At 35.1% G+C, this 26,833-nt stretch overlaps 1 protein-coding gene across 1 annotated transcript in view; it reads left to right on the top strand.

Annotated features, from left to right (window-relative positions):
* PACRG (parkin coregulated) overlaps positions 1–26,491 on the top strand; it is a 588,163-nt gene extending 561,672 nt beyond the window's left edge. The window contains exon 5 of the mRNA XM_074309363.1: positions 26,140–26,491. Within this exon, the coding sequence (XP_074165464.1) occupies positions 26,140–26,300 (161 nt within the window). The 3' untranslated portion in view covers positions 26,301–26,491. The remainder of the gene's footprint in view (positions 1–26,139) is intronic.
* The last annotated feature ends 342 nt before the right edge of the window (positions 26,492–26,833 follow it).

The following is a 26,833-nucleotide window of genomic DNA, read 5'->3' as shown; positions in this document are numbered from 1 at the left end:
ACATCTTAGATCCTAATATTTTCATGGAGTAAACCGAACCCTAAAATGAAATATAATTAATTCAGAGAGAAAAGTAAATAGACATAGGAAAACACTGTTAATCCAATATAAATTTGTTCAAATATTGTATAATTTAGAGCAACTTCTATTCCCCAGGTAACTAGATGCCTTATTGTTCTTTAATAATATTGAAAAATCTGAACTTGGTTAATTCAAAGTAACTTTTTTTTGCAGTCCTTTAACAAGGTTTTACATTTTTCTTTCTGAATTTGCTGTGTAGAAGATTGAAATTATCTTCTTAGCAATGCCAAGCACATTGTAATGAGTATCTTACACATTTACAAAACTTTTTTTTCATAGAATTTGCCACAAATATAAGATTAAATATAATGCAAAATATCTTCATGCAAATATAATCCAAGTAGAAAAATAGAAAGTTTTAGCCATTAAAAAATTATTTTTCTTAATAAAGTATAATGTTCTTTTTTTTGTTCTTTGGTATTTTCTTGAACTTTTTAATCTTATTTTTTATTGATATATTTTGTTTTATATCACATTTATTTCTAAATAGGCTCTTCCTCTTCCTCCATATTTATCAAATCATCCCTTGTAATAGAGATTAAAAAGGAATGAGAGGGGGAAAGCAGTTAAAGCAAAAGTGACAAATTACATTAGCCAAGTCTGACAGATGAAATATTCTACTTCCATAGCCCCCCATTGATGCAAAGATAGGAGAGTCATCCATTCTCTCAACTTTCTTCTCTAAAAGTCACTCTTGAGTATTATAATTACATACATTGTTTCTAGTTTTATCCTTTTTGGTTATATTACTATCTTCATATATTATTTTCTCATTTTCATATATTTCATATATTATTTCAACATGCATCAGTTCATATAGGTCTTTCCATTCCCCTCTTTCCCCCAGCATTCTTTAGATCCGTTGTTTCTTATAGCATAATAATAATGTTCTATTATATTCCCCAATCCATAGGCACCTATTTTTTTCTAATTCTTTTTCTAGTCAACCTTGTGATAATAGTAAATCTTTTCAACTTCAGTTTTACCCAGGCCTCCGAGGTCAGAAACAGAACACTGAGATACAGTAAAATTCAAATTTATTAAGTGCCTACTATGTACTAGGTCATTGTCCTGAGCACTAGGAATACACATTTTTAAAAGGCAGTCCCTGACTTCAAAGAACTTACATTCTAAAGGGACAAGACACACATGAAATAAAAAGAAATGGAAAGGAGGAGGAATGTTGTGAGAGAATGGGAAGAAGGTATGTAGCCCAGGCACATGATGATGATAGAGTCAAATCCAAAGGTACAGCTAGTGAGAAATGAAGAGTTGACTGGGCTCTTCTGAGCCCTCACTTTATAGATACTTTGAGATGAATTTTTTGCACTGCCCTGCAGCCTTCCAATCAGAGGGGCAATGACCACAGAGTATTGAAGAAGTATGAGTGGTATGATGGTAAAACTGATGTAAACTCCATGATGATGAGTTTCTTGATGATGAACTTTTCCTGGGAGACCACAGTGATGGTGGAATAGGATTACTGGATTTATACTCCAAGACTTTACAACATGAAAGGTTATACTGTCAATTGATATGACCTTAAAGAACCCAAGATAAAACATAAATCCAAGAAGAAGGTATTGCAGTAAGAGTTTGGCAGAGTAATTAAATATTAGAGTAGCATATCATCAGATTTTCCATGTATTTTATGTACCAGTCTAGTGCACCAAGTATAAACTTAAGCTGATAATGAAAATTTTTTACAAGTATCTTGATTATTCTAAATAAAAATAAAGGAAAATACATATCTTTGTGCAAAATGACCATTACAGAAGAAATAGTAATGGAAATTAAATGCTGGCACTAATTATATTTTGCTGTCCTCTAATGCATAAAGACTGTGACTAAATTAAAATAATTAACAATAAAATTAATTTTGTTACAAAACAAATTGTCTTATGAAAAAGATAAATAATAAAAATGAACTTGAAGGAAAATAAATAAGGAAATGGTCTTTGTATTGAAATTTTTTAAGAGACACAAATATATTAATGAGAATTTAATTTCATATAATAAAGTTAATCCTACTATAATATCTTAATGAATATTTATGTAAAATTGCATGGAAGTAAAAGAAAGCATCATAATAACATTTTTCTATATCCTCTATAGAAACATTTTAATAGCAGTTTTAGAAACATATCATAGAAAGAATTAGACCCAGTGAAAATGGCTCCTGCCTGCATAAAGGGTCTTTGTATTAAAGAGTAAGAAAAATTGCCAAAATAAATTAAATGCTAATTAAAATTTGACATGTCAGCATTGTCCTAATTTTCCCTGATGAGTATGCTTACTCCATTGGGAAGGTAAATTAGAGAGACCACTCAGAACAGATTTTTTTAATCAAATATATCTACTTTTAAATTTAATTTTACAACATTTTAGGGCAAAAAGCTTCAAATTCATAATACTATATAAATTATTAATAACTATATATCAATATAAATATGTAAAACTAGAGAATTGTATTTTCTTAAAAGGAAATAAATTAAAATTATTAATATGTCTAATATTTTTAAAATTGTTTCAGTTGCACTTAGAGAAACATAATAATATTATTGAAACCCTCTTGTCTGCAAATGAGCTACGTCACATATTGGTACTATAAATAGTCTAGGGATACTCCTGCTGACTTTAGTACCTCCAAGGGAAACTAAGTAAAATTTCAAAGAACCAAAAGAGCTTAGAAATCATCTAATTTGAATTAAGTAATATGCTTGGGGGTAGTAGCTGTATACTTAGTATTAGTGAATCATTTATTAAAATACTCTATGACATAGTATTTACAGGCAATGAGGTTAAGAGAAAAGATGACTGCACTTGGGAGTTTGGCTACATCAGATTAAAGTTCAATTTTGGTAATGAACTACCTATGTGATCCTGGACAAAGTCATTTTCTCTCTGTGGATCACAGTTGATTCATTTGTAAGTTCCTTTCCAGCTCTAAATTTATGCTAATGACAAAATTCTCTTGTTTTTAATGCTCCTATTTACTCTATATCAATTTTCCTTTTTCTTCCTGAGAAGAAAATTATTATATTTGTTCCTAATCACTAATATAAGGAAACCTAATTTAAAAAGCATTTATTAAATACTTACAATGTGTTAAGTGCAATAATAATACAAAGGCAAAAATGAAATTGCCCCTCAGGGAGCTTAAATTCTAATATGAGCATGTATATAAGTATATGAAAAATGTATGCAAAAATCATTACAAGGTATTTGGGAGAGAGAGAGACACAAAGGGAGATCAAGAAAGGTTTATGTAGAAGGAGGCACTTGAGCTGTCTTAGAAGAAACTAAGGACTCCAAGAAGCTTAGAATTAAAGTTCTTTGTGTGTGTGTGAATGTTCTAACTCCATTGTTAGATTATGGTCGCCATGAAGGCAAATAATGTTTCTTATTAAGTGTATGTCCACAGCCTCATAAAGCAGCTTATAAAACACAGAAATGGAAGATACCATGTGTGAGGGACAGAACTAGTACGGCTGAACTGGGAAGTTTATGGACAGAAATAATATGTACAAAGAATAAAAAAGCAGGATGTGGCCAAATTTTGAAGAGCTTTAAATCCACATAGAGCAATTAATATCTGATCCCAGAGATAATAAAGAACCACAGGAGTTTGAGTAATAGCTGGAATTATCTAGCCTGAACTTTAGGAATTCACTTTGTCAGGAAAAAAAGAATTAGAATGGGGAGAAGAATTAAAACAGGGAAAGAATTGATATATTAGGTTATGTACTTTGCTTTATGTATAGTTGTCTACAGGTTGTTTCCTTCTTAAGATTGCAAGCTCTTTGAGAACAAGAACTGTCTTTTGCTTCTTTTTCTATTCTTAGTGCTTAAAACAATGCTGGGCAATAGTAGTGGCTTAATAGTATTTATTGATTGTCTAAACAGTCCGATCAAGAAGTAATAAGAGTCTAACCTAGAATGATAGCAATATGAATGGAGAGAAGGGAACAAAAAAGAACACAATTTAGCAACTACCTATGTGGGGTAAAATGAGAAGTCAAAAATGATGCTGAAGTTGCAAACCTGGATGGTTAGGAAGATGTAGTATAGAAATATGGAAGAGAGATGGGTTTGGGGAAAAGACAATTCTGTTTTAGACATCTTGAATCTGAGATTCCTAAGGAATAAACTGATTATTTTCCTTCAATTGAGAGCAACAAGCGTTTCACTGAAAATGTTTTAAGTTTCTTGATTTCTTAGAAGGAAAAGAATTAGTATAATAAAAACATGACAGAGATGAGCTACAGATGTGTAGCTTTCTACATGTATCTTGACTTCCAGCATCCTGGAGACTACAAAACGATCCTCTCCCTGGTGAGATCTCTTCTTGGTTAAGCTTGATATCTTATCTTACTCCCAGTTGATAAATCCCAACCATCTCACTCCTTCTGAAAAATCTTAAGCTCAAAATTCTCTTAGAAGTCATTTGCCCTTATGGAGCCTGAGCAATACAGCCATTTTTCAGGGGATCACCCACCCTTGGTCAATAGAGGTATTAGAATAATATATATTGTGTTTTTTATATGAGAGCAAAAATATAAAGTAATAATCCTGATAATTCAGGCAAAAGAATTTTGGAGAACCTAAGTTATCTGCATGATAGCTTTTCTTCTCCCTTTTATTTTGTTATTACGTACTCCAAATGGTGGTTCAGCACCTACTTTACAGGAATACATAAACATTTTCCCACTTTGAAAATTGGTCCCAAATGTAAAGGTTAGCCATGTTGACATGGGAATATATATACTAAGAATTTTCTCCTGCTGTTCACTAAAAGGATGTAAATGCAGTGTCCCTTGTGTGCTGGTTCAAAAACAAAACCCTCACATACACTTAAGCAATTGTGTCAACCTGTGCTTAAAAGACATATCAGTCTAAAGATTGAAGTGCTTTTCAGCCCCAAAGGTCAGAGTTAAGGTTACTGGCTCCGTTTTTATAAGAAATCTTGCAATGCAGCTCCCTCGAGATAAAGAGCCGATTTTCATTTCCAGTGCTACTGGTCCTTTAACCTTCAGAAACAGAGGTGCTCAGTCTTAGCTTGGCACATCTATAAGGTATGTCTCTTAGGGCCTACACAGCCCTCTCCCGGCTCTCTCCCTCTCTGTCATCAGCTGGGAATGTTGTACAAAACTGAAGTCCTTGAAAGGTCACCTAAGAAATTAATTAGCAAATGAGAGAACGAAAGGGATTTTAAAAGGTATTTTTTGGAAACAACTTATTTGAAAACTGAATCATTGGTTGATTTACATAAAACAATTTGTCAGTTGCAGAATTTTACCTTTCCAATGTCAAAAGAATTCCTCTGAATCATTGTTTCAGATTTTCTTAATTCCTTGGTATGTTTTAAGAGGTTATATATCTTTTAAGAGATTTATTAACTTACTCAGTAGGTCCTTTTCAGTTGTCTGAAGCAGCACTTATTGGGAGAAGGCTCAAAATGTGGAGAGAATTTTATAATCTGTGGAAAGTTTGATTTCATTGATTATCCAGGCAGCATAATATAGTGGAAAGATCCTAGAAAGGTAGTAGAATTATTTGGATCTGTGTTGCATTGCCAGTTATTATGGATGGTCCTTTGTTCTGTAAGGGGGCTATGATGTTGAGGAGGTGATGTCATGACATGCACGTAAATTGGATTTAAGTGGGGGAGGGCCATGTAAAGTGAATAGGCTCACTTTCTTTTCAGGAGCTATCTGGGTTCGGTAGCAAGATATAGATCAGGACAATGGCCCTGGGTATAGTGGGAGGCCTGGCCTTTTGAAGCTAAGGCCTTTAACAGATCTCCCTTTGGCTGAGGCAAAGTCCATCAGTGCTCAGTAGAGAGAAAGAGACAGACAGATTGACTAATTCTGACTGAGTTTCTTACTTCCTGGGCACCCAGTGCAATGCCTAGAACATAAGTAGGTGCTTTAAAAATACAGGTCAAATAATGTTATATATTGGCAACATCTATTCCCTTGTGTTCAGTGATCACCTCCTTGCAGATCTGAGACAAAGAGAATTGGCTTGCCCAGAGTTCACCAGTTTGTAACTGGTAGTTCTGGGATGTGGATTCAGAAACCACATGAAAAGAAGCACTAAATTGTGAATTTTGTGTCTTGCCTGCTAGATCTCTCTGCCTGGCCATTTTGCCACAAATTAAAAACTAAATCCAACCAATTGCTAAATCCTGTGGATTTTACCTCTCTATTATCTCTTCCATACATCTTTTCCTTTGCTCTCACTTCAGCCACCCAATTCTAATCCCATTGGCTCTCCAGTCTTATCCCTTTACACCACTATCCTAGTAATCTTTCTGACACACCATTCTGATTACATTACTCCTCTACTGAAATATATTCAGCTCTTCTCTATCACCTGCCAAGTAAAGGACCCTAGATAAAGGAGATCTAGCATTCAAAGCTCTCTACCATCTGATTGCAGTCTATCTTTTCAGCTTTATCTTCTATTAGATAAAATGTTTGATACATTGAATTGAATACTAAGTAATGCCCTTCTTTACAATCTATCCAAACTAGACTATTTTATAACCTATATAACTTCTGTCTTGCCCTTTCCTGCTTCCAAATCTTTGTTGCCAAGAAGGGACTTTACCATCTCCATTATATCTTATCACTTCCTTTAGGGTCCAGCTTATAGACTGTTTCCTTACAGAGGCCCTTTCTTATTCTCTCCTCTTCTTCCACTGATAAAAGTGACCTTCCCTCCAAAGATTTCTCATTGTATTTTACATGAATCTATCTTTTGCTTGTGTCATACTGCCCTTTGCATCACAGGTCCTTGGGCAGGTATCTATTAAAAAGTAAGATCCTCAGTTGAGAAAAGATCTCAACTCTATTCCCCAGTGTCAAGTGTATAGTCAAATATATAGTAATATGTTTGTGGAATTGGCTTCAGCTCTCTGCCTGCTATAATGTGAAAATTTTAATGGACAGTAATATTCAGTATGAAGAAGGTAACTTGTTCTTAAAAGAAAAATGAGAATAACCAGTGCAAAACATTTTGCAAATATGAAATTCCTTAGAAATGCTAAATGATGATGACCTTATTGAGACTTGAGGCACAAGTCGTAGGTTCATGTACATGAACATTTTAGTGTCTATTAGCTTAAGTCACAACCCACACCATAAGTTGCAAGTCTGGGGAATTGATGAATTTTAGACTGTGCCCTAGAAAATAGAAAACCAGGACTTTGTAAAAGCAAAAACAAATAAGCACTGCCTCTAGTTCATGGAAATTTAAATCTGGGGACTATATGTGGGAGAAAAAGAATTGATCTCATTGCTATCAGAGTAGCAGGAGGTTGAGAAGGGTCAGCAAAGATGTCAAGGCCTGACCATTTAGGAAACAAACCTGAGAAAAAGAATGAAAAGTCAGAAGACTTAGTGTCATGGGTATTCAAGATTATAGATACTAAAATTACAAAACACTGCAATCTATATTAATTCAACTTACAGGTATTTTATATTAGTCACCCAGGAAGTGTATGGTATAGATTATTAGGTAGTACTATTCATTATTTAAATCTAGACTACCAAGAAGAAATATGGAGAAGGAGGGACTTCTACTATCCAAAACACTAAGCATGCATTTTCCTAGTAAAGCTAGCTAAAGAAAGACAGCTTGTCTTACACAAAGTCATGTTTTAGGAAGCAAAAAGATTTCTACTCATCTTTGAGGTTCATGGGTGAATATGCTTCCCTAATTAGAAGATTTATAAAAATGACCCCATAATATTCTATAGGCTCTGTCTTTCTCCTGAATCCAGTGAAGGTTAAGTGACGATAAACCTTCTCTCACCCATACCTGTCATTCATTCCAACAGACTTGATCCTGGGATAATGACAGGCAGCTCTAGTAGACTCATATTTTCAGGTATTCTGTCGTTCTTACATCTAGCCTATGTTGGCCACATATAGCAGTAAAGCCTCCAAGGTCTTCTTAAAGGCATGTCACAGGGAAAAGGACAGGAAAAGGGTAGGCAAGTTAAACCAGAGGGATTTTAAAAACATGCCATGAGGTTCTGCTTACAGAGGGCAACATTTAGCTTTGAAAAGCATGTTTGATTTGGCGGTGTCAAAAGTCACTTCATTTCACTGAGGGACATGCTCAACTAGAAGCTTTTCTTTCTTGTGTTGAAAGAACAGTTTGGAGCTTTATGAGAATTAAAAAATGTCCCCATTTTATTCACAACTCACACAGACTGGGATGCATCTCATTGTCATCTCCTGGTTTTATCAGGAACTTGGAATTCAGAGTTTACTTGACTTATATAAAAAGGATCATTAGTAAAATCCATATGTTTTTTCGAACTAATGGAGTTGAAGTCAAGCATACTTGGGTTCAAACCAGCATGGGAAAGTTACAATCTCTCTAAGCTTCAATTGCCTCAGCTATAGAATAGAAATACATTATAATACCTCTAATACCCACAGCACAAGGCTGTTAGTCAAATCAGCAAAAATTTATGAGATCCCTACTATATGTCAGGCACTGTACAAAGCACTGAGAATACAAAGAAATGCAATAAGCAGTCCCTGTTCTCAAGGAGTTCATAGTCAAATGGCAAAACATGCAAAAAAAATTTCAAACAAGATATACAGATAGGTATATATCTATATCTATATATGCATGTCTATATATATATCTGTATAAATAAATGAATTTTATCTATATATCTGTATACATAAATAAATTTATATATAGCTGTATAAATAAATAAATTCGTGTGTGTGTGTGTGTGTATAAAGAGAGAAAGAGAGGATAATCAACAGATTGAAGGAAATAGCTATAAAGTAGACAGGAAAAGGCTTCCAGTGCTGTTAGGATTTTAGCTAGAATTAAACTAGGGAAACCAGGAGATGAAGATGAGGAAGAAGAGAATAGCAGGCCTGAGAGCCAGTCAGTGTAAATGCCAAGAGTAAGGAGATAGAACAAGACTAATTGCATAGAACAAGAGGACTAATTGCTATGGATCATTGCAAGGATGGGGGCAAAAGAGGAAGAAGAGGACTATTGCTAACTATAAAACTAAACTGGTGAAGATAATGCTAGCTGAGCTTGTTAAAACCCTATTTGGAAAACACAACGGAAGCTACTGGATTAAAAAAAAAAATTGGTTTATATTCAAGTCCTAAAGAAGAGCAATGTACCAAGGAATGTTCAAAATACTGAATAATTGTATTTATTTCACATGCTAGAAAGATGATACAGCAATCTTTAGCAGTATGTGAACTGAGAATTACCAGAACAATAGACTGGTTTTCAGAGGCAGAAGAACTAGAGACCAAATTGCCAACATTCACTAGATAATGGAGAAAAGAAGATAATATCCCCCCCAAAATCTGCTTCTGTTTCACTGACTGTGCTAAAGTTTTTGCCTGTGTGGGTCCCAACAAAATGTGGCAAGTTCTTCAAAGAAATGGTAATTCCAGATCATCTCAATTTTTTCCTGTGGAAATTGTATGAGGGCCAAAAACAGGTTAGAACCAAACATGGAAAAACTGATTGGCTTAAGATTGGAAAAGGAATAAGACAAGGCTGTATGATGTCACCTTTTTTATTTAACTTATATGCAGAGTACATCATATGAAATTCCAGGTTAGAGGAGTTAAAAGCCAGAATTAAAGTTCATGTGAGAAATATCAAAAATCTCAGATATGCCAATGATAGCACTCTGAAAATAAGAGGAATTTAAGTAAGAGGAAAGTAAGAAGCTTTTTTGATGGTAAAAGAGGAGAGTGTCAAAGCTGGCTTGAAGCCTAACATCAAAAAAACTAAGATCTTGCCAACTGGTCATAACATTCCCTAGCAAATAGAGGGAGAAGCATAAGTACTGTCTGATTTTATATTCTTGTGCCCAAAGATTACTGCAAAAGGAAATTGGAGCCATGAAATTAAAAGACTTTTGCTCCTTGGAAGGAAAGCTTTGGCAAATCTAGACAGCATAATACTTGTTAGCTTTTTGGCCATGTAGCCAAAACTATAGATTTCTCCAGGAGCAATAAATGATGGGAGAGTTGTATTGTAAGGAAAGATATACACAGCAAAGTCACCACTTTAAACTTGTGGTGCAACTTGGAAAAACTTTTACGAGTCCATTGGACAGCATGGACATCAAACCAATGAATACTTAAAAGAACTTAATTCAGTCTATTCACTGGATGGTCAAAGACTGAAATTGAAGCATAAATATTGTGACCACATAATGAGACGATAGGGCCATTCGAAAAAGGTCCTGATGTTGGGGAAAGATTGCAAGCCAAAGGAGAAGGGGATGGCAGAGGATAAAATAAATAGAAACATCATGGAAACAACAGATATTAATTTGGACTAACTTTGAGAGATAGAAGAAAATAGAAAGGTCTTAGTGTGTGACCATGGTGTCATCATGAGTAAGATACTGAATAACAAACTAGAAAGATGATAATAGAGTACCTTGTGAAGGGCTTCAAATACCAAATGGAAGTTTTTATATTTGATCCAGAAAGTAATGGGGACCCCATGGAGATTATTGAAGAGGAGGGAGGTGACATGGACAGAGCCATGATTTAGAAAATTAATTTGATAGCTCCCCACTGGAGTTGGGAGAGACTTGATGCGGGGAGACCAATTTTTGCAATAGTCCAGGGATGAGACGGTCTAAAGTTCTAAACAAATGATGACCTACTGATTCTTGTTTGCAACCCACTGAAAGAAAAATGATAGGCCCCAAGTACAGGACAGGACATATTTTTAAAGATAACCACTATCTTAGTTTCAAATCAATAAGTGTAAAGTACTTTAACTAAATTAACTAAAAATTGTACTCTGTATTGCTTTGATTTATTTATTATGTATATTATTTTGGCATCAACTGGGTTCTTTTTGAAGAGGGAACTTTCCATTCTGTAATGATCTGAGCCAATTGCTTGAAAAATCTACTCTCCTTTTGTTGGTATCAGTGCATTACAGAACTCACCCAGTGGAGGAGAGACTTTGTACAACCTCCGATAGTTCCTAAAGATTTGTGGAAACAAGTGATCACAGCGGTACAACTCTTTTCTGCACTTTAAGTATGATGAGTGACCTAATTATGATTTTGCAATAGTATAAACATTATATCAAGGCCCTAGATGGTTTTTCCTACTCTATGGCTCTGTTTTCTGTTGTGCATGCTCTTTATCTAAGATTATTTAACACCCCTTTGTTATGATATTGATCATGAGTACAAACACAGGCAGATTTCAAGCCTTAATTCATAATATAGGGGAAAGTATTTACAAAACTGGATAATTTTAGAAACGTTTCCCTCCTTCTGAACATTTTACAACGTTTGCTGATACTATTTCTTAGAAAAATATGTGTTTTTATTTTCATTTTAATCCCACAAGTTAAAAAAAATCCTGACCAAGAACAGATTATATCTGATTTTCCTAATGTTTCCTCTAGGGAAAAGAAGAAAATAAATGTATGTGTATGTATGTATATTATATATATATATATATATATATATATATATATATATATATATATATATATATATATATATATATATATATATATATATATATATGTATATATGTATGTATATATGTATGTATATATATATATGTATGTATGTATGTAAAGGTATATATGTAGGGCCTACTATATGCCAGACACTATACTAAGTGTTTTTTACAAATATTTCATTAGATCCTTACAACAATGCTGTGAGGTAGGAGTTATTATTCCCATTTTACAGATCAGGAAACTGAAGCAAACAGAGGATAAATGAGATACTCAGAATCACACTTACAGTGTCTGAGGCCAGATTTGAATTCAAGTCTTGCAGACTAGGCTCAGAGCTCTATGCACTGAATCACTAGCTGCCAAAAAATGGGAAACTGTGATAACAGCTGCCATTCTGGTTAATTTTCAAGATTTTTTTTTTTTACAACTGCAATTTGGAAAGTAACTATAACTATTTCCAATAGCTCTGCATTATTACTAGAAACATCTTAAGTCAGTCAATATTTTCTTTCCAATCAAATAATTTATTCTAATTGTTCTTTGAGTTTTTGACAATTGTCATTCTTCCATGAAAGAAATCATTTAAAGTAAATATTAGATGATATTCAAATAAAGCAGAAGAGGAACAAGGAAAGAGGCCTGTGATTTCATTGGCACAGGGAACTTCCATGTAAGGAATATATCTCTACCTAAGTAGGGGTTACCCCTATTTTACAACCTTTAACACAATAAATTAAAATTCAACCCAACACAGATGATGTTAATTTGTGCCTGTAGGGATTCATTTTTATTTGAATTTGACACTTCTGCTCTTGATACCCTTATACTTTCAGCTTTCACACAGAGAGATGAACCCACCTTGAATACCATTTTTTCTTCAGGATAGCTATGGGATACAAGATAATCAACAAGCATGAGACAGTCTTGGACTTAGAACTCATAGTTTCTCTATTTACATTGTGTCGTTTATTTATTCTATCCAATCAAGTTGGCTGAGAAGAAGCAAATGAGATAACCTTTCACCTCAGTCATAAATCTAGCACAGGTCAATACTGAATAAATCCATTATCCTAATGACTCAGACATTTATGTGAAATTAATCTAAGGTCCCACCTATTTTCTCAGTACAGGTGCCAAGATCACAATAACCACCAACCACAATTGGCACTAATTGACCTTCCTGGGTTTCCTGACAGGAAATGTGAATGGGTCTGAGAAACAAAATTATTCTCTTTATCTTCATTTCTTTGGTGATAATCTATAGATATCAGACTTAATGAGTTAGTAGAAAAAAAGGAACTTTGAATGCTATGGGATGGATGATGGAGCTAATAAAACTTTATTCTGTGTGTGCGCTTTCATATATTAATCTAGCTATTGGCATGGTTTTGCTTCTATTTTGCCAGTGGAATTTGTAGTGTAAATACTTAGTCTGCTAGTGTTTTCAAGTTGTACTTGACATTTTTTGGATTTTTTTTTCTTATTTCAAGGAATTCAATAATTGTTTTGTGATCTTATTGGTTGAAATGCAAATAATTCTTTATGGTTAGCCATTGGAAGATTTTTTTTTCTTTTAGCATGTAAAAAATTAAACAGACTGGTATGCTGTGATTTATATTACATTATATTGCAAAAGATCACAATTTTCCCTTAACATAAAAAATATATCTAAGCTGCTACTGAAAACAGCAAAGATTTAGTAACTGTATTTAATAATATTTAGTATTTAGTAATAATAGTATTTAGTAACTGTACATAATAATAAAGGAATATTTCAATATTTAAATTGGCATTGAATTGAGATCTCCAGTGGCTACATTTCGTCAAACAAGTTGTAAATTTTTTTTTTTTGGCCCAGATAAGACAACTTCCATTTAAAGAAAAAAACATTCTTATTCTACATTTTCTTCTTTTCCACTTTCACCTTCTCCTTCACTATTATTGCCACTATGCCTTCTTCCCTACCCCCAAACATCTCAGATTGTCACTTATTTTCCTTTCACTAAACTATCGTTTGAGTTTTTTGTTTTTTTGTTGTTGTTTTTTTAAAGGAAGAGGCACAGCCAGGTGGCTCAGTGGACAGAGTACCAGCCTGAAGTCAGGAGGATCTGAGTCCAAATCTGGTCTCAGACACTTAATACTTCCTAGCTGTGTGACCCTGGGCAAGTCACGTAACCGCAATTACCTCAGGGGAAAAAAAAAAAAAAAAACAACATAAGGAGAACATTTCCCTAGTTAGCAATATATATATCTTACAACTGCTAAACCCATGAAACCTATGTATAAAGCTAACAAATATAAATAATAAAAGCTAAATATAAATTTGTGTTTTTCCCTAAAATGAACCAGTCCTTAATATATAAAGAAAATACATTTCATTTAAAAATATGGTTATCATTCCATCATTTATTTATTTATTGTGATAAATTAAGACTCAAAACAGACTTTCTAGAAAAAGAGATGCATGCATTTTGATCCAAATATGTTATTGGAAGAAAAAACAAGACATATGTACTGATGTGTACCCATACATGTACACATATTTGGAGAATAATTAAGAGATAAAAAAAATATCATTGATCTTCCTCTTTCCTTTACTAATGAATTTGTATCTAAAAAAACCCTCAATTAAAATTCATTTTAAAGTTCATTAGCAACTTTATGTTAAATAGTACTCTAATTCTACAAAAGCTCAGTTCATCACACCTTCATTTCACAAAACTGTTATTCCTGTGTTAAGTAACAATCTCTATTTTGCAAATGGACATAGTCTGAGAAACCTGAAGCCTATACTAAAGCAAATCAGTAAATGGAGATACTAGGGAGGGAGTCACCAAGAAATAATTCTTTCATAAAAGTCCCATTGACAAGAGATTGCACCTTTTCTTACCTGCCAAGACCTGAATCTGGGACTATGGTCTCACCTTTCCTGCCAAAAGAGAATGACACTGCTAGAATCCAGTCAGGAATGCAGCACAGGTAAGCGGCTTTCTGTCAGTAGTTACAGGTCCTGGCAGGTCCAACAACTTTAGCTTTCAGCACTTGAAATGTTATTACCTCAGGATTCGAGAAACCCAGAAATGATTTTTTTGATTCCCAAAATAACAAATGAGGAAGGAAACAGTTTTTCCCTTTTCCTCAGTGGTACTTCAGCAGCATATTCTGTACACAGAAGTATTTGCACTTAGCACAGGAGTTTTTACTGAATGTTCAATCTGCCAGGCATTTCACTTGGGAAAATGGGATGACAAATGTGCTTTCCCCAATTTCCTTCCTATTGATTAATGCTTTGTCACTGAGAAAAGCTTCATACTGTGTTTGATTCAGATCCATGTTCACATGTCACATGCATAAAACTATTGGGCTTTACACCACGCATCACATATAACATTGCAGGGAAAGTTAAACCTAGGGAGGGTGTGTGTGCAAACCCCTGGGCATGAGTAGCAACTGGCGTCAAAGCCTTGCTTATTATGACATACATTTTGCCCTAGGTGTGCTGAGGAAATCGGTCTGACTCACTGTCTGGGCTGCCAAATAATGTTATGGATGTTCCTCTGTTGCTTTATTCATGATCTTATTCACCTGGGGTGTTTGCTAATTCCTAATAACTGTGTAGGCTGGCCATTGTAGTACTTAGCAAGTGACTCTACAGTTGAAATAATCTTTATGGTACAGTGAGTTTTGAGCTACATGATAGAAAGAAGGAGCAATGCTTAGCTTCAGGATATGAGCACTATATATTTAGTGGGAAGAAAAAAATGGGTAATAATAGTCTAAATATCACTTGAGTCATCTGCATGTTATTTCTCTTCTCATCTGATTTTCTCAGGTCCTTTTTAATCTAGGTTCCCAAACCACTAATCTTTTTATTCCAGGGATGATTTGATGCCTTGTCTTCTGGGTATATCAAGATCTTGGGCAAATTCTCTTATTGAGGATGGACATCACAGGGCTCCTAGAGAGAATCAAATAGGCTTGCTTCCTACTGATTTAATCTAGCTCTCCCATTTTTGGTAGTACTTCCATGCATCTTCAATAGGGAGGTTTTTAAAAATCTAAATGGTTTCTTTCCTTGACATGATGATAACTTTTTCCTTAGCCATTAATATACACATGGAGATTTCACAAATTATACCAGTTATTTGAATCAAAATGAATATATTTCAGGTATATTGACCAAGCAATTAAAAAATAAGGCATCTATTTGCTTCATATTCTATATAAAATAATGTATATAAATACAATTCACAAACACATCACAATTTCTTGGCCAATCTCAAGGTGCGGCAAATTCATTAGTTTTCTTTTTCCAATTGTTAGATTCAGAAACAACCTAATTTGAATTACTAAAGCTTTCTTTCTGTAATTTAGGAGAACATATGCATCTATATGAAGTTGAGATGGTTCCCCCAATTGGGCCAATTGCCAGTGTTTTTCCTTTTGCCACAAAGGAAACCAATAACTTTGATTTTTTAAATCAGATTTTTATCATGGATTCCTCCAACAGTCTTTTGAAGCTTATAGTATCCTTCACAAAATGTTTTTAAATGCATAAAATAAAATACACAGGATTACAAAGGAAACTATATATCTATATCTCTCTCTATATATATGTATGTGTGTATGACAAACCCCAGGTTAAGAAACCCTGACCAAAATTAACATAGCCATAATTTTAAGCAGGAGAACTATGAAACCCATTTAACTAGATTCAAGTTTCCTGAGAGCAATTTTTTCTCATTATTTTGCATCTCTCCATAATGCCTAATACAGTGTTCAGTTTGCACAGAGCTTTCACGTCAATAAGTAATTGTGCATTGATTGACTTTGTTATATATCTTTTGATCAATATGAGGACCTAAAAAGCCCACTGTGCCAGGTTGATAATTTCATGGTCTAACCACCTCTAAGGTTCTCTCCTTCCCTGAACTCTAGTTCTGACCCTCTCCTTTCCCTGTTATAGCCAGTGACTAAAGAAAACATGAAAGAACAAGGGTTTAGGAGCCACAGGGATGTTAACAGAATATTTAATCAAAAGCTTATGTGATACCTTTTTTTGCTGGTTGTTTCCTGTCACTGCTGATTAACAAAGAATGTGGAATTTAAAGATTTCTATGTAAATGTACATTTTTTGCAGTCACTAAATAAGGCAGCAATTTTTAAGATCCTCCTCTGTGATTCCATATGCTGGATGATGACTCTAAGTGAATAAGAAAATGGGACCCACAAACACCAATGTATACACACATTCCACCCATAAAATGTGGCAGCCATGGGGGCCGAGGAAGGATTCTGGTCTGAAAATTCTGAAATGTTTTAATAAATTGCTGTACTATATTTCTAAAATGAGTGTTTTTAAAATAACTCACATTTTCTATTCATTTTGGCCCCCAAATATTACTGAAAGGCTATAACTGTATCTCTCCCTTTGCACTATTTACATATATTCCCTCCACAAGAACAAAGTTCTTTTGCCAGAAATGAAATCTCTCTTGTGTACTCTCTGAAAGTTGCTAACACCATAGACTTCCTGCACCATTATTGGCAACATCCTTTGGCATCTCTAGGTAAGCATGACAATTTCTCCTAGGCTCATGCACATAGGCTGAAAGGGATCTTAGAGGCATCTACCCCAAACCCCTCATTTTCCAGATGAGGGAACCTGAGCTTAGTGCACTTATGCATCTTGCCAGGAGTTACCAGGTAGCAGGTAACAAAGCCAACATTTGATCCTGTAATCCCAATCAAGACTTTTACATCACACACTTCCCGGTCTATTGGGAGGAAAAGATGATGAATAACTTAAACCTTCTGGTTACATAGGCTTAAGAATAAAAGGAAGCAAGAGGCAATGCAGCCCTGTGCTCATCTTGTGGAGACCTCGCTGCTCTTGGACTATCGGTTGTCACTAAGATGTGCGGCGACCCCACTGGTTTGCGGCTCACAGAAGTGGGTGGCTGTCCTTTTGTTTTTTGTTGTTGTTTCTTTTCACTCCAGTGACATACATTCCAGAGCCACAAAATATTCCAACTCCAACTCACATTTTGAATAAGCAGTTTGTGTTCTGTTCACTCATCCATCAGACTTGCACACTGTCAGCAGGTGGGGATGGGGAAAAACTACATATTTCACTTACTCCTACAGCCTGTTTTTTAGAAAAGAAAAGAATAGATTGTTATTGAAACAAATCTCCGCTTGTCCTCCCTCCTTGATAGTAAGCAGTGACAAAAACAGGGTATGTTCAGCTTCCCACTGCACACCAATCTTTCCGACTTTAAACTTTTTCTAGCAACCAAATAAATCTCTGTGATCTCTTCAGTTCTTGACCTTTTCAGCTAATATGGCAACAAAAGGCTCTATTTATTGGTGAGTATTATGTTGTCTACAAGGAACTGGATTGAGACCATCTCATTTCATCATTACTGTCAGCCCTCAATAGGGTCAGTGCTATGGGTTCTTGCTATCCTGTGAAAATGCTGACCATGTCACATTCTGTCTCTCCCCATTCTTCCCCACCCACATTATGACTGAGTTCATCAAAGTTCATTTTGTGGGGAAAGGGGTACAGGAAAAAAAGAGGGAGTTGTATACTTTTCAGTCTCAAAAGGCACTCTGCTTCCAAGCTCCCCACCTGCAGTGAAATTCGCTTGCCTGGACAACTGTGGATTTTGTTCCGCTGGTGGCCTTCGTTGTGGTCTTTACTGTACAAGAGATAGTCTAGAACAACAGATGAAAAGATATTTTTAAAGATCAGTGCTACAAATTTATAAGGTGTGAATTAGGAGTACAAGGGTGAGTGTACCTATGCATAAGAGGTTGCAAAAATTCATATTAGCTAGAGATAACGCAACTATGGTTTTAGAAGTATGTAGCTAAAATAATTTGGCATATGGCTAAAGCTTGCACATAATACATGCACATATTATGTAAAAAAAGTGTGTACATATACATACATATATGATTGAGTGATGTCAAATAGACACATCTTGACATGTTTATTTTATTGTGACTTTCTTCTTCCCCCAGCTTCTTCTTACTAGCAGGCCATCTCATCCTATTTCTTTACTTGTTCCTATCTCTCCTTTCCATTATCAGTACTTCCTTACAGCTAAAATAAACTCCTACTACCCAAACACCAAGTTCCTCCCTCCTTTTATTCCAGATAAAGCTCAAGAAGATGCATTGCTATCTGCCTTGCATTTAAAGTGACCTGGGGACTGTTGGGCCTTCCCCATCTTGCTTGTATTTTCTCCCTTCATTAAAGAAAGAGTGAGTTCCTTGAGAACAGAGATTGTCTTACTTTTTTATTTGTTTATTTATTTCCCCAGTGCTCTGTACATAGTAAGAGTATAATAAAAGCGTTTTCATTAATTTAAAGTCAACTTCTAGAAGCACATTTCCCTAATGGGGTTATGCAATTATCATGTTTCTATTGTGGCCATTCCATAGCTCTTCTCAGCCTTTCTGATAGTCTCATTTAAATAAACTTCCTCAAAATATGTCCATCTACAAATATGTGTGCATATGTATTTGTGTAGGAAATTGTCGTTTTTCTGGATATGTTTCAAAATGGGAAAAGAAACTTTTGTGTGATTTGTGCAATGCTTGTTTATTTTATGAAGCTCCTACTATTTTGGATACTTAAAGCCAATTAGCTTCTCACAAGTTAGTTGAAAGGTTTCCACTCTGAGGCAGAAAAGTAAAACATACCTATTTAGGAAGGGACTTTTGAGAGTTATTTAGAGTTCAAGTCAAATGAAGAATTCATATGAATACTATTAGTGTGACTCATAATCCACAGCTATGGAAATGAACTGTTTTTCTCTTCCTCCTGCCCTTCCTGCTCCCCCTACCCACCCCCAATTCCATAAAATATGGTAGCAACTGATTTTCTGCTTATTTTGAAATGGCAGAAAGCTACCCTGATGACTTTGTGGAAAAAGTCTGAAGAATTTAAGCAAAAGCATAAAGCCTTTCTTAAATGTTGCCTGGGATTGCAATTATTTTATTTGAAACTTGGGTCTGGGATTGCAGTTAAGCCTTTGTTAGGAAAAACGAAATCAAAAAACAAAAACATTGTGCCATTTTTCATCCCACTACTCAAACAACTGAGATTGATGCTTTCATAGTATGCATAAAACATGAATAAAATGAACATTTTCCTGTTTATATTTTAGTGTAGAACTAAATGTACTAGGGATGGTTTATATGGCTGAATGCCATAGATTCTGGATGCAAATCCTGATTCTACTACTGGATTTTCTGGACCACATTAATTGAAGTTTCTATACCCTATGTCTGTCATAGATAAAATGGGATTATTCATATCTCGCTTATAGAGACATAATCATGATTCATCTGTGAAGGGAATGAATGAATGAATAGCTATGAAGCTTCTAGAAATCTGTGGATGAAAGGCATCAGGCAAAAAGCCTAATGATGCTTGTTATTAGTAATAATGTTTGGAGTTTGTAGGAAGGGTAGAAATTGAAGGTGTGGATTGATGCAAAGGGGCTTCTATTTTGGGCAAAATCCCACTCACTTGCGGAATTCCTCCAGTGAAAAGTGGATACTGAATCATCTTACAGATTTGGGGAATTTCTATATCTGGGTACAAATAGATTTTCTCATATGTGAACAGATTGGGATTGGATCCATCTTGTCCAAGGGAATCTTTCCGGCCTGGGGAGCACAGGGTCTTAAACTATAATGCTCTAAAGCATATCGTCTCTAACCTATCGCTCGGTAGGAGGAGGGGTAGCCTCCCCCAGTTAAAGTGAGGGCTCTGTCAATGAGCAACTAAAGGGCATAGAAGATATAAGGCTGAGTTTGGAGTCAGTTTGGAGTACTGCTAATAGTCCCTAACTAGGTACTTGGACTCAGCAGTCCAGTATCAGTACTAGGGATTTGAGGACCATCCATGGCAGTACCCACAGCCCTTATCTACAACCAACTCTTGAATTTTCCATTACTAGACAGAACACACATGGTTATAATTAGTATCGTTCTATTCCCTTTTTTTCTCACTAATAACCTGAGCAAAATGAGTATTTTCAGATAACTGAAAAAATCCAGATTCTTACTGTTTCAAAAAGAGGTAACGAGTCACTGTAATCTGCCTGTATCCTCTATTTCTCTCTCTTGATAGCCACAATTCTTCTTCCTTAATACCTCTAGGATACAATCCTCTCTCTCCTCTGCCACTGGAAACCCCTGGTGAAGGGTCTTCCTCATCACATAGCTGAACTATTGCAGTAGCTTGCTTCTTGATCTCGCTATCTCAAGTCTCTTCCTTCCAGTTTAACCTTCATTCAGTTGTCGAAGTCTGATCATGTCTCATCCCCACTCCCCCCCAATCCCACTGCTTTTTATTTCCTTTAGGAACAAATGGAAAAATTCTCTGTTTGGTTTTTAAAGTCCTCCATATCCTGGCCCCTTGCTACTTTTCCAGTCTTCAGCATTTCACCGTCTTCCATATCATTAAGTGACACTAGTCTCTTTACTGTTCCCTCCCAACTTCATTCAAGTCTCAGCTAAAATCTCACCCTTTCCCCATTCCCTTACTGCTCCTGCCTTCCCTCTAGACTCCTTCCAGGTAATCCTATCCATAGCTTGAAGATAATGGGTAGTATGATGTCTCACCAGGCTTCTTGAGGGAGAGTAATTTACTCTTGCTACTAGCACTGAGTGCAGGACCCGGCCCTTAGTAGGAGTTTAATGTTTGTCGACATGATCTATTTGGAAAAACACCAGAAACCTTAGTAAGCACCAGCCCAGAGAGTGTCAAACTTAATCCATACTTCAATAATAAAGTCTTTAAACAAATTTGTGACAGGAAGAACTCATGATCACCAGAGACTACATTTCAAGGCCTTTATGCACTGATGAGCTCCAAGAGGAGAATACTTTATATGCTACTGTGGACATAATTCCATTTTCAGTTTCCCCCCCCCCCATTTTCATGTAATAATAATAATAATAATTGACATATAGCACTTTAACATTTATAAAGTATATCACATTATTTCACTTGAATCCTGCATCAACAGTGTACAGTTCTGTTACATACTATATTATTATCCCACAAATGTCACACACATAATGTATATATGTTATGTTATATTATATTTATAACATGTGTTATGTGTGTGTGTATAAAGAACAATGTCAGGTGACCCTGGGCAACTATTACATATTATATTATTGTCTCTAATCCCCATATATATATGTGTGTATGTGTGTGTGTGTGTATGTCTGGTACATAGTAGTGCTATCAAATGTTAGCTATTATTAGTATTATTCTTATTTGAATCAAGTTCTTCCACATACGTAAGTCCAGCACTGTGCCTGTTTCTGATGCTTGATTCTCAGTAGAATGATCAGAGAAAGCTTCATTTAAAGTAATAATTGTCCCCCATTTAACAAAGATAAATTAGTGGCAATGTTTCATGTCTTTTTTTTTCCTCAAGATTTAACTTTAGCTATGTTAATGCTGACATCAGCGAGATGGACTTTGCGTATAATATATGCTTGTTAATTTATAGACATATGTGTATATAAAGATATGCACATGTATATATGCAAATAATAAATGAGACAATTCTCCTTTCTCTTGTCCTTCCTTTACCTTTTTTATCCCTTTCCTTTGATCTGTTATTCTTTCCTTCCACAATTTAACACAGAAAAACTAAAACTGTTTGCTGTACTTTGGTACCCTGATTCACTTTCAAGCTAGTTACCATTATTGTGAAAGCTTGCTTCATCCCTGCATTGTAGCTTTAGATTCCAGTGATGATTTAATGTTGGTGCATTTATGATCTCACTGGGCTGGGCATTTCCTTCCACTCTCTCGATAGCCTCATCCAAATATTGTAGGCTTTGGGGCTAGAAAAGAATCTTGGAGATGATTTTGTCCAATCCCTTTTTGTACAGATAGTGAAAGTGAGACAAAATAGTCAGTGAATTATCTTCCCAGTCCCGCTGTGAGGAAGTAGCGGAGCTGGGATCCGAAGCCAGGTCTTCAGTGTTCTTTTCCATATACCACAATGCCTTATGGTGTAGAATTCTTGCCTGTGTGTTTATGTACCTGCTTCACAGGTAAATCAGCTCATATGCTGGCTTTTGAAAACATATCATGAATTGGACCAGTAAAATATTCAAACTGCCCATCCTTCATTTTCACTACCTAACTGGCTCAGCCATTCTGAAGCCTTACATGTCCATGATTAAGCCTTCTGAGTCACTTTTACATGCATAAATTATCATTAGCAATATGTTTGAGGTCTCTTAGTTGCAATCACCCAGCATCTTTTAATTGCCCTATGGGTCACCTGATATTTTAAGTTTTTGGAACTCCCATAATTCACAGCCTCATAACATCATGGAATATTTTTTTTAAAAATCTCTATTGAAGCATCAAGAAGCTTAGACTGAAAATGTTAAGTAATTTCCCAAATGTAATCTATCCAATTTTATCCTCCTATTTAATTTTAGCTCTTTGTCCATTTGTAGTACTCATCCAAGATACAGTAGATGGAATAATGTGATGGGTCATCCATCCAATGGCTTTTCATAACCTGAGAAATACCATGGGTGAAATAAATGGAAAATACTATTTTTCTAGTTTAGAGAATTTTTTGTTGTTCAATTGTTTTAATATTGCCCCATCCTTCAAGACTCCATTTGGGGTTTTCTTGGCAAAAATACTGGTTTGCCATTTCCTATTCGAGCTCATTTTACAAAGGGGGAACTGAGGCAAACAGAATGAAGGGAAACAGAAAGCTGGTAAGGGTCTGAGGTCAGATTTGAGCTCAGGAAGACTCCAGAAGTACTCCTTTTCCTGAGTTCAAATCCAGCCTCAGGCACTTAATTTTTGGTGTAATCCTGGTTATGTCAGCTAATCCTATTTATCTCAATTTCCTTATCTGTAAAATGAGCTGGACAAGGAAATGGCAAACCGCTTCAGCATCTCTGCCAAGAAACCTCCCAAAAAAAAAGCAGATTAGGAGGTCACAGAATCTAGTAAAAAAGACATAACTGAAAAGGCATAAATAAGAACAAAAAAAGTTCATAAAGGCTTATTACCAGAAGGTGATAACCAGAAGATAATAAATGTTTTGGCTATGTAAACCAACAAAACAGACAAAAATTCCAAACAATCTTCATTAAATGTAGGTATAAGAAACAATATTCAAAGGTAGAGTAGGAAATTTCTATGTAATTAAATTTAATTTTTACATGTTTAAAAAAACCAGATATTTTCCCATCATTAGAATGGTTATTGGCTTACAATACAAGTGTTTACTTCATTTTCAGAGCCTTACTCCATGTTTAAAGATTTGGGAAAAAATACCAGTCTGAAGTCTTTATATGCTTCTAAAAGCAATAATACATTAATGAAAAGACTTCTGTTGGCATGTGTGTATGTATTTGTACTTGCATACATATTTATAATATATATATATATTCCTTTGAAAAAGGATAAGTCATAATGCAATGGTTGGCATATTGGAGATGAAGAATTATTTAATACACTGAATTTTTCACTCATCTATCAGTTGTTTTGGTGCTATGTCACACCAATCTGAGATTTAGTCACTGGAGAGAGGCAGCCACCCATGACTGCCTTGAAACTTAGTTCTTACAACATTATTTTCTTTCCTAAGGTAATCACTCTAAAATAATACACTATTTATGAATATGCACTTTTAAACAAAGAAGTCAAAGTCATCAGTAGTCATGAAAAAATCCTCTAAATAATTATTGATCAAAGAAATGCAAATTAAAACAACTCTGAGATACCACTTCACACCTATCAGTGTGGCTAATATGACCATATATATATATATATATATATATATATATATATATATATGGGATATTAGAGGGAATATGGGAAAATTAAGGATACCAGTGTACTGTTGATGGAGTTGTAAATTGGTCCAACCTGGAATTGGAGAGCAATTTGGAACTAAGCCCAAAGAACTATAAAACTGTGCATACCCAGTAAATAGAGCCCCAGCCAAGAAGTCAGGAAGATCTGAGTTCAAATCTAGCCTGACACTATGTGTGACCCTGAGCAAGTCTTTTTACCCAGATTGCCTCCAACAAACAACCCCAAACCTCCCATATCTTTTGATCCAGCAATATCACTAAGTCTATAACTCCATAAAAAAGGTGAAAAGATCCATTTGTACAAAAACATAGCATCTCTTTTTGTGGTGGCTGAGTTAAAAATAAAAGGGGGGTGCCCATCTATTGGGGAATGTCTAAAAGGGCTATCGTAAATGATTGTAATGGAATATTAGCATGTTATGAGATAACAAGCAAGATGATTTCAGAAAAACCTAGAAAAACTTACACGAACAGATGCACAGTGAAGTGAACAAAATCAGGAGAACATTGTGCCCATTAACAGCAATATTGTTGGATGGAGAATTGTGAATGAATTAGCTATAGGCAATACAATGAGCCAGGACAATCCCAAAGCATACTATCCACCTCCAGAGAAAGAATTGATATTGATTGAATACGGACTGACTCCTGCTATTCTTGACTACTTCTTTCTTTTATCTGTCTTCTAATACAAAATGATTAATATGGGAATGTTTTGTTTAATGCCATATGTATAACCTATATCTGATCACTTGCCATCTCAAGGAAGAGGGAGGAAGGAAGGGAGAGAGAGAGAGGAAGTTTGGAACTCAAAACTTTATAAATAAAAATGATGAAAATAAATCAATAAATGAAATGAAAATAATACACTGCCAAACTCACCTTTGTGGGGGGTCTAGATATTTGAGTTTTGACCCAAAGGGGTTTGGCTCATGTTCATAGCCATAGGGGTTCATTCATAGACCGGCTTCATTATGGGGCATGTGCTGGTAGTGTCCCTTCCATTTCATCTGGGTTTCTTTTGATTCTTTTGGCTGATATAATGGGAAACAGGCTCTTAAAGTGACATACTTTGCGGCAATGCTTAAGTATTTAAGTATTAAGTAATAATACATTAAGTATTAAGTATTTTGTACTTAATTTTTTTTTAATTTCTGTAAGATATTTGAACAACTGATGCTCATGTCAAATGTAGTAATGTTCTTACCAAGAAGTCACACTTTCAGCAACCTCAACGTTTAGAACACAGCCATAAATTGGAAGCAAAGAGAAAATATTTCTAATTAGTTTCTCAAATTTATCACAAGTATTGTAAACTATTTGAAACATAAACTGTGTCTTACTTATCTTTTTATTTTCCTCAGTGCCAACCGTGTTACCTCACACCTAATAGGAACTTAAGAAGTGCAGTTGTTTTTGTTAGATGGCTTTTAAAAATAAATTAATGCAACATTTTTAGATATTTTTATAGCTCGTAAAATATGTTAAGTTTGCTATATGAAATAAAAAGTATTGTCTCCCAGCAGCACCACGCTGAGAAAAAAAATGAATGATATTAGCTATTGATAATGCCTGGCAAGGCATAGAATGCTTTTCAGAAAGCTGCAGAAAAATAACTGTCTTTGTGTTTTTTGTTTTATTAACTAGTTAACTCTGGAGATGGCATTGATTATAGCCAACAGAAGAGAGTAAACATTGGAGACTTGATCCAAGAGACACTGGAAGCATTTGAGCGCTTTGGAGGAGAAGACGCTTTTATAAACATTAAATATATGGTCCCCACCTATGAATCATGCTTGTTAAACTAACAGAACAGCTGTGTTAATGGGGAAGATTCCATTTGTGTTCTAATCATCTATCTCTGACATTGTTCAACATCTTGTTATTTATGGCTCCTTTTTCTACAGCTGCTAAAATAGTGGTTTCTGGGCCATTAGACTGTTATCACTGTTGTGAACAAGGCTTTCCAATACATAAATAGTGCCTGTTTCTTAGATTACAATGGTGTACTGTGCTTATTTGTTCCAGGGAAGAATCACTCCTTTATACAGCGCTGACTGAAGCAGGAGTCCAAGCTAGACCTTCAGTTGTATAGACAATAAAATGATAATTTTTATACTCAATTCAGCAATTGCTGTTCTGTGTCCGCTTGCCCTGAGGGTGATGTCAGAGGTTGTAATGAGAAGCATTTATGCTGACTGCTTAATAGGTGTTTGTCATGGCAGAGAAATAGCTGTTGAACGGTGCCCTCCCTCTCCCCAGCAGCTGTGCAGAGAAATGTGCATTGACATACGATAAAACTGGGGAATGTATATTCCAATTACAGTAGGAATTTTTTTTT

Source organism: Sminthopsis crassicaudata, chromosome 4 (assembly GCF_048593235.1).
Source record: "Sminthopsis crassicaudata isolate SCR6 chromosome 4, ASM4859323v1, whole genome shotgun sequence".
In the NCBI taxonomy this organism is placed as follows: domain Eukaryota; kingdom Metazoa; phylum Chordata; class Mammalia; order Dasyuromorphia; family Dasyuridae; genus Sminthopsis; species Sminthopsis crassicaudata.
This window is presented reverse-complemented; position numbering and strand designations above follow the sequence as displayed.